Source organism: Rhinolophus ferrumequinum, chromosome 22 (genome assembly GCF_004115265.2).
Source record: "Rhinolophus ferrumequinum isolate MPI-CBG mRhiFer1 chromosome 22, mRhiFer1_v1.p, whole genome shotgun sequence".
Lineage (NCBI taxonomy): Eukaryota > Metazoa > Chordata > Mammalia > Chiroptera > Rhinolophidae > Rhinolophus > Rhinolophus ferrumequinum.
Window position 1 is genome coordinate 50874272 of NC_046305.1, and position 8953 is coordinate 50883224.

Below are 8953 nucleotides of genomic sequence, written 5' to 3' on the forward strand. Positions count from 1 at the left end.
AACTTCACTGAGCACTCATTATGTACTAGGTATTGTGCCGGGGACCTCGGATGTGAAGATAAAGGACAGGGTCTGTCTTTAAGTTATTCAGAGATGAGTGAGGAGATGAGATATAAACACAATTTACACTGCAACTGGGAATTAAGGGCCGCTTCCTGGAGGAAATGACATTTGAAGGAAGTGTAGGAATATGGGAGGTAAAAAAAGAAGGTGGAGGAACCCTTTTCAGGCAGAAGGAGCCTCGTATGAAAAGACAAGAGAACTGTAAGACTCTGTGTACTAGATTCTTGTTCGCAAACTTGGTTGATTAGTAGTTCCCCAGGGAACTTTATGAAAATACAGATTTCCTTAGCCTTATTTTACCCCAATTAAATCAGCATCTCTAGGCTGGGGACTGGAAATCTGTATTTTTGAAAAGCTCCCTAAGGAGAGACATAGGCTGACCTGGGAACCCGTTTCGGGGCAGCAAGACATGCCGCTGTTGGGGTTGCTGGGGTCCTGAGGAGAACTGTAAGTCATGCTGAAGAGTTGGGGTTTCATCAAGACAAAGGGGGGAACCTCGGATTTCAAGCAGGGAAATGGTATTGTTCGATTTGGGATTTGGAAAGATCTTACTGTGGTAGCCATGTGGAGATTGGACTGGAGTGGAGAGGGAGACCAGCTGGATCTCTACGCCTGGTCATCCAGGAGACACTCGGGTGGCCTGCTCAAAGGCAGAGGCCGTGAATGGGGGAAGCAAGGATGAACCCCCAGATCCTGAGTGAAGGGTGGTGCCATTTGCAGAAAAGCAAATACAGGGAGAAGAGCAGACTGGAGGGGAGAAAGGAAGGAGAGAAGAGGACCTGAACTTCTCACATGTTTATTCCTAGTCTTTCAGTCTCTTCTCTTGCTTAGGTCTGAATTTTCCAGGGCAGGAATGAAATCTTTTGATTATGAGATGAGATATCTTGGAATAACAATGTACAATTTGTTGGTGCTTAAGCAACATTCTACAGAAGAATGGCCGTTTAAAAAAAAAAAAGGAGACTGGAGAACTATGTGGCTTTTAGACACATGCCATGAGCACCCTCTGATGGGCCAGACTGAGAATACCAGGAAATTAACCAAGTTTTGTCCTCTCCTCGCCTCCCTTTACAAATTTATACTCTTAGGACTGGCCTTAAGTGTAGCCCAGAGAAAGTAGCTAAGTGACCAGAATAATACAGTGTTAAAAGACAATTTTCAAAAGAGTAAAATCATAACTCTTACAAGTGAGGGAACTAGTAAGAGGTTAAACTGGTTCAAAAGAGAATCTGAAGACAGACACATATGTAGGCATTTAAGAATGCTGAAATGAATTTGCTGACAGATGTATGTAGTTGGTCAATATCTACAGGGCATAAAATATAATGTTAGATTATTTTTCCACAGGGTTGGAATCAATTACATTTCACAGGACAAAATTCATTTGTCTCTTATATAAGAATCATTTACATTGCCACCAGTTTTCTCAACTTACAAACTGTAAACTAGTTCAAAGCCTCTCTTTTTCATAAATATCTCACGTCTGCTTTCCATTGCATTGAAGTTCTGGTTAAAGTGTAACTATATTACCAGAAGATACCAAGTCAGTATTATCAATTGCCATTTTAAACTTGGATTAAGTAATCAGATCAACCTTAATTAACTGTTGCACTGTGAAGTATTGGCTCAGGGAAGGCCTTTGGAAAATCACCGAAGGGAGGAAAATTCACATAGCGTCTGTTTAGTGTCAGCCACTGAAAGCAGCTTCCTCTTTGTTGTAGTATTTGTATTTTAAGAGTATTCAGCCAAAAGGGGGAAATCGTAACCCCAAAGAATGGATCATTAATGAAATGTAGTGTGCCACCTACAGGTACACCTACAGATGTGTGAGGGAGAGCTGGAGCAGAGGGCTTTCAATTTAAAAATCGTGTCAGTGGGGGTGGGGATGGGAGGCTGGAGCAAGGAGAAAAGGGGTAGACAAGCTTCAGAACAGTATCTGAGCTGGGTTCCTCAGGAAGCCCACCAGGGGACATGGTTCTCTTTCTTCATATTTCTACTTTGTCTCCCTCTCCTCCTCATTCCCTCTTCCTCCTCTTCCTCCCTTCTCCTCTTCCTTTTTCTTTTTAGGTTGTCTACTTGTCTCCTTCCCAACTTCTTTTCCTTTTTATTTCAGACGCGTAAGATGGGCTTTTCCCCAAATATGCCCCCATCTAAGCTTTTCCCATCTACCTGAAAAATCCTGTTAAGGTGAAACTGGTCAGTATTGATGGGAGCCAGGAAAGCTGTCACCCTTGGAGGTGATGGCTGGAAAGAGGCACGAGGGGGTCTGAAGTGCTTGTAATGTTTTGTTTGTTAACCTTGGTGCTGGTTACATGGGTGTGTTCCGTCTGTGAAAACAGCTGCACACTTACCGTATGTGCATTCTGTGTGTGTTTCAGTAAAAGGCTTAAGCTAAAGCAAACACCCCACCCCGTTTAAGTTTTACCTGTTTCAGGGAAGCGAGTGGACAATACAAGGGGGTATAAAGGAGGGTAGAAAATCATCTTCATATTTTTTTGTCCAGAATCACCAACCGCCACTAATTTTCCAAGGTCGAATGACTCCTGTTTTGGTTTATTGACAAGGGGGAGTGGCAGTAGGAATGGAAGGACACAGAAGAATGAGACATATTAAGAACTGAGATTGACAGAACTTGATAACCGGTTGAATGTATGGCTCAGTTGGACAGAATAAGGGATAGTTTAAGTAGGTTAAGTTTAAGCTAGGTCGTGTGTGGAAAGAAAATGGAAACTATTGGTCAAATCAGGTTTGGGCAATGATGGTAAAAATGTATTATGCATGTGTTTAATAAGAGATTAAATATCTAAAAGATGGACAAGTTCTCTTGGAAAACATTTTCTGATATAAGCGAAGATATTTCTACCTCCAAGCTCTGCTAACGGATGTATTTTTTCTCTCTCCTTCTCCCACACACCATAGTGGTGCGCGAGTGGGCGGGCAGGCGGCTGAGTTTTCCAAGAAATAATGTCCGGTGACAGGCGACGGTCCGAAGATGAGAGCCCTGGCACCAGTGGCCGTCGTTCAGATGCAGACCAGCGAGACTCAGCCGCTCCTGAGCCTGGAGAACAAGACAAAAAACCTTCTGCCACCCAGCAGAAGAGAAACACCAAACTCTCTAGCAAAACCGTTGCTAGGTTATCCACGAGTGCGAAAAGGATTCAGAAGGAGCTGGCTGAAATGACCCTGGATGGGCTTCCTAACTGCAGTGCTGGGCCTAAGGCACATAACATCTACGAATGGAGGTCGACCATCCTTGGTCCCCAAGGGTCCGTGTACGAAGGTGGTGTGTTTCTTCTGGACATCACATTTTCGCCCAATTATCCATTTAAGCCACCGAAGGTTACTTTCCGCACCAGAATCTATCACTGCAACATCAACAGCCAGGGCGTCATCTGCCTGGACATCCTGAAAGACAACTGGAGTCCGGCTCTGACGGTTTCAAAGGTTCTGCTGTCCATTTGTTCTCTTTTGACAGATTGCAACCCCGAGGACCCTCTGGTTAGAAGCATAGCTACTCAATATTTGACCAACAGAGAAGAACATGACAGGATAGCCAGGCTGTGGACCAAGAGATACGCGACAGGATCACGCCATTTGTAAGCCGTGTGAACGCACGTCCGGGAGGCATCTTTTCATTGTGCTACACATCTTTACCATACGGACGTCTGGGTATATGTTATACTGATTCCACCCCTGCTTTTATCCTCGGGAGAATGGGAGATTCCCCCAAAAGCTCAGGGAGCACCTTCTGTATCATCTCAAACACAATAAACATGCTCCTGCAGGCATTTAAAAAAAAAGAGTAATGTAGAAAATCGATGATTGCTAAGGGGGTGGTTTAAATTACCCTTCTGCCCTTGCCATAGCGGCACTGCTAAGCACGAGGGAGGGTGGAACTTAGAATGACAGGAAAGCCGATAAAGAAAGTGTGTGGGGGGTTTCACTAAAACTAGCCCAGTGTCTGGGGTATAGGATGTGCTCAGTGATTATTCTATTTGGGACTGGGTGGCGGGAGGTGACACCTTAGCGTGATTAGGGAGGGCCGAGATGTGTGAGCAGAGGTCTGGATGAGGTGCGGGTGAGCCAGGCAGCTGTCCGGAGGAAAAGTGGTCCAGCCCGAGGGAGGGGCAGACGCCAAGCTCCCGAAGCGGGGACATGTTGTAAGTGTATTTGAGAAGCAGCAAGAAGGTCAGTGTAGCTAGAGCCAGAATAAAGGAGGAGGTGTAGGCAAGGGTCAGATCGCTTCTGGCTTTTTAAGGCCATGGTGAAGACTTTGGATTTTTATTTTTTTATGTTTTAAAGACACAGCTACCTTTTCTTTCTTTTTTTAAACTTTTATTTATTTGTGTTTTTCCAGGACCCATCAGCTCCAAGTCACATAGTTGTTTCAATCTAGTTGGGGAGGGCGCAACTCACAGGGGCCCATGGGGGGATTGAACCGCTAACTTTGGTGTTAAGAGCACCGCGCTCTAACCGACTGAGCTAACCTGCCGCCCCTGGATTTTATTTTGTGTGTGACGGTCGGCTATGAGATGGTGTGGAGCAGGGGAGAAACACAAGCTGATTTCAAGTATGAAACTGATCACTCCGGCCGCTCTGTGGGGCCACGAATGGAAGAAGCAGCTGGAAACCCATCAGGCTTCTGTAACAGTTCAAGGAGGAGACGCTGGTGACTGGATTAGGGGGTAGTTGCTACAGAGAAAGTTAAAAACAAGTGGGGGTAGAATCTATTTTGAAGGCACAAGCAACAGAATCTGCTGTTGTGAGAATCAGGGATAATGGCCAAGTTTTTGGCCTGAACAATTAGGTGAGAGATGGCATCATTTACTGATAGGGAAACATCTGAAGGAGGAGGTTTAGGAGAGGAAATGTAGACTTCATTTCAGACACATTCTATTCTATTCAGGCATCATTTAAAATGGTTATCAAGTCCATCAGCTGGTAGATACATACAGTGGAATATTATCTTGCAATAAAAATAATTGAAGCCCTGGTACGTACTACAACATGGGTGAACCTTGAAAACATTACGCCAAGTGAAAGCAGCAATGACAACAGTCACATGTTGTATGATTCCATTTATGTGACATGTCCAGAACAGGCAAATCTAGAGAGACAGAAGGTACGTGTTTGCTTAGGACTGGGGGAAATGGGGAATGACCGCTAACGGGTGTGGGGTCTTTATCTGGAGTGATGAAATGTTCTAAAACGGACTGTGATAGCACCACACTGTAAATATACAACACAACCCCAAAACCATTGAATTATTCACTTTAAACAGACACATGATATGGCATGGGAATTATATCTCACTCAACAAAGCTGTTATAAAATTATAGTTATCAAAACATTATGTAGCTATTTTAATAAAGGATTTTAAACCTACTAAAAAGAAAAGGAAAATTAAATGGCCAAAGGTGCTAATCCTTCTGTTAATTAACCACAGGAAAACTGGCTATTTAGACTATGTCAACACACCACCACCCACCTAGAAAGTGTTTGCTAATAATAAGCAAAGTAATTCTGAGGAATAACAGCTGCTTGACTGCTGACCTCCATAAAGCAGTCATTCTTCATTTGTGTGTGTGTGTGTGTGTGTGTGTGTGTGTGTGTGTGTGTGTGTGTCAGAGATTGGATTATATGTAGTTTAGCTTTAGTATATATTGCCACCAGTTTTCCAAAGTGTGGAAATTTGATCTTGGAGAATCTGATGCAAGCTATGTTTCTCCTCTCCCAAATGCATAAATGCACATCCGTATACATACAAAGATATTGTATATGTTTTCAGATGTACAGAGACTCTCGGAAGCCTACCCAAGAAGTCCAGTTTCTAAAAATTCAAGCACTGTCACAAGAATAAACAGTGGCCTTCATTTATTCAGATTTGTGCTCAGCACACTCGTGTCCAAAATTTATGACTTGACCATTTAAAAGATCTGTAGTATGGCTGGTGGGAGTATAAATCGGTACAACCCTACTTTGGAAAACTGGTGGTACTATGTATATACAAAAGCTGAACATAATCCAAACCCCTCCTAGGAGCAATTCCACTCCTAGATACATACGTATATCCAACTGAAATGCATTATGGTCACCAAAACATGTGTACCCAAGCAGCTCTATTTATAATTGCCCAAACTAGAACCCAAACGTTCAAAGTACAACAAATGATTACAAAAAATACATATTGTAGAATTTCATTTCTATAATGTTCAAAAGCAAAACCAATCTATTGTGTTAGAAATCAGGATTGTGGTTACTTCTAATGGGGAAGATAGTGATTGGGAGAGGGTATGACGGGGATTTTTGGGGAGCTGATAATGTTTCTTGAGCTGGGTGCTGGTTACACAGGTCGGCTCACTATTCACTGAGTTGTACATTTTCATTTATTTTGATTTATGCACTTTCTCTATGTTATGGTTTCATAAAAAGTTTACAAAGAAAAGGTATCTAACATGAAGAATAAGATGGAGCAGAGGAGTAAAAGACTGAATTAAAAGGAGTCATCTAATTTTTAAAACATGCCCCATATTACCTTGAACATTTTACAATAAAAAGTCTTTTAAAGCTTCATAATTCTTAAAGGTTCATTAAGAATCCAGTCCGCTATTCCATTACCTTCTCTGGTCTTCCCCTTTTGATCATAACCATCTCTTCCTCTCTGCTCCCAAATAAAGAAATCTAATTTAGTTTAATATGTCAGTTTAACGTAAGTTACCTAAGACCTTTTTGGCCTCCACCTGACAGTACAAGAAAAGCTGCGGTAACGGAGCTTGGGGGTGGGGGAAGCTTTACAAATATTTTGAGTTATTATGGCTTTAAATATTTAGAAGTCTTCATCTTTAGATTGGGGCAGGGTGGTGGTGGTGGTGGTGGAATTTTAACATCTCTGCAATGTGAAAACAACTTTGGCTTTGAATTTTTTCCCCCACCAAATCAGGAAAATAATGTATATCTACTAGGCTTACTTATGTGGCAGAAAAATGTGGATTTGGTCAAGAAGCCCTTCTGAAGAAGCCCCTAGATTCCTAGCTGAGTTTCTAAAGTAAGTTCAGATAAAATATGCTGTTATATTTAGGGAGGTTCAATTTGGTTGAGAAAACATGAGTCAGATTATTGATACTCAGGGGAAAATATTCCTACACAAAACATGTCTATTTGTGGAGCTCTTAGGGAGTATTTGATTCCCCCACCTTCAGGTGAACCTACTTTTTTACGATCTGGAATGTAGAGGAAAACTAATAGCAGTGAATTGGGCTGCTAGAAAAAGGTGATTTCTGCCAGGGAGTGACCCTTACTTTGACTTGCATTCCGTGAGAATTTTACCAATTTATCAATTAGAAGTCATGTCTGGTCTGTCTCTCAAATTACGTAGACATCTAGAACTCACAGAGGAGAAGGGAAGACAGACCAAGGCCTTGAGAAGCATTGGAGATACAGGAAGGACGATTCATGCACAGGTGTAAAAGATAATAGGAAAATACAGAAAAACCTAGTTCTACCTAACTTATTTCAGCATTAAAGCAATTGTTTTTATTCTTTAGGGAGTAAGACATTTTTAGAAATCATATGAATACATATCTATGGACATTTTAGCTATGTGGAAAAGGGGAAGTACAAATAAAAATATAATCTTCTTTATAGTTTTGTTAAAATTTGATGACAGAAAACACGAATGCAAGAAGAGAGTAGTGTGAAATATTTAAAGTGTTGTTAAAATATCCCCAAAACAAAAATAACCCATCAATCCAGAATTCTACATCCAGTAAAATTATCCTTCAAAAGTGAAGGATAAGTAAAGACTTTCTCAGACAAAATCTGAGGGAATTTTTGTCCAGCAGACTTGTTCTGTAAGCAATGTTAAACTCTTAAGGGAGAATAAAAATGGAATGTCAGAAACTCAGTTTTATATAAAGAAAAGCATCAAAAAAGAACAATTGAAGGCAAACAAAAACAATTTGATTCGAAAACCTTAGTCTACAACTTGACTATACATAGTCTCTTCGAATTATATCTTTTAGAAATCTAGAGATAGGTGAAAAGCACACACATTCACGAAACACGTAACAAATTATTTTGTACATATTGGTTCCTCTGCCTAGAACAGCCTCCGCTCTTCCTTCTCAATCTGAAAAGATGCTTCATGAATGAGTTTAAATGGAGGCAAGAGTAGTGATTAAAAGTATGTTTCTGAACTCTGCACTGTCCTTAGGCAGGCCTCCTTACCTGAGTTTTCTTTAAAATATCCTTATAGGATTTTGAGAGTTGTGAAGCATACATGAGATACAGTAGTACCTCAGTTTTCGAACGTCTCTGTTGACGAACATTTTGGTTTATGAACGCCATAAACCCAGAAGTAAATGCTTCAGTTTTTGAACATGCCTTGGAAGTCGAACATGTCACGTGGCTTCCACCGAGTGCAAGATTCTGAGGCCTAGTTGTTGGCTGTTTTCGAACATTTCAGAACTCGAACGGTCCTCCGGAATGGATTACATTCAAAAACCGAGGTACCACTATAATATTGAAAGCAGTTAGCAGGGTACCTCACCAGAAAAGTGGTTAATGCAGGAAAGCTACAACAATGTCCCCAGCAAGAATGTTACTTTGCTTTGTGCTTCCACATACTACGTTTATACTTCTATTTGAACATAAATAAGATACTTGATCACAATGTATCTTATTTGTCCACTTCAGTGTGATCTTAGGAGCTGAAACTGTATCTTCCGCAACTTTTTATTGTTAGCACCTAGCAAGTGCCAGTCACTTTGTACATATTCAATATTTTTTGGATGAATGAATTATAGGCGATAAAACACAAAGCTGGGTTCTCGAATGTTAACATGCAAGCCTTTCAAGACTGTGTTTAAAATGCAGGTTCCTAAGCCCCCAA

At 41.3% G+C, this 8953-nt stretch overlaps 1 protein-coding gene across 1 annotated transcript; it reads left to right on the forward strand.

Moving 5' to 3' along the window:
• The first annotated feature begins 2776 nt into the window (after positions 1-2776).
• On the forward strand, positions 2777-3708 carry LOC117014980 (ubiquitin-conjugating enzyme E2 E3-like). The gene has a single exon (XM_033093301.1). The coding sequence runs from the start codon at positions 3028-3030 to the stop codon at positions 3661-3663; it is 636 nt and encodes a 211-aa protein (XP_032949192.1). The 5' UTR covers positions 2777-3027; the 3' UTR covers positions 3664-3708.
• The last annotated feature ends 5245 nt before the right edge of the window (positions 3709-8953 follow it).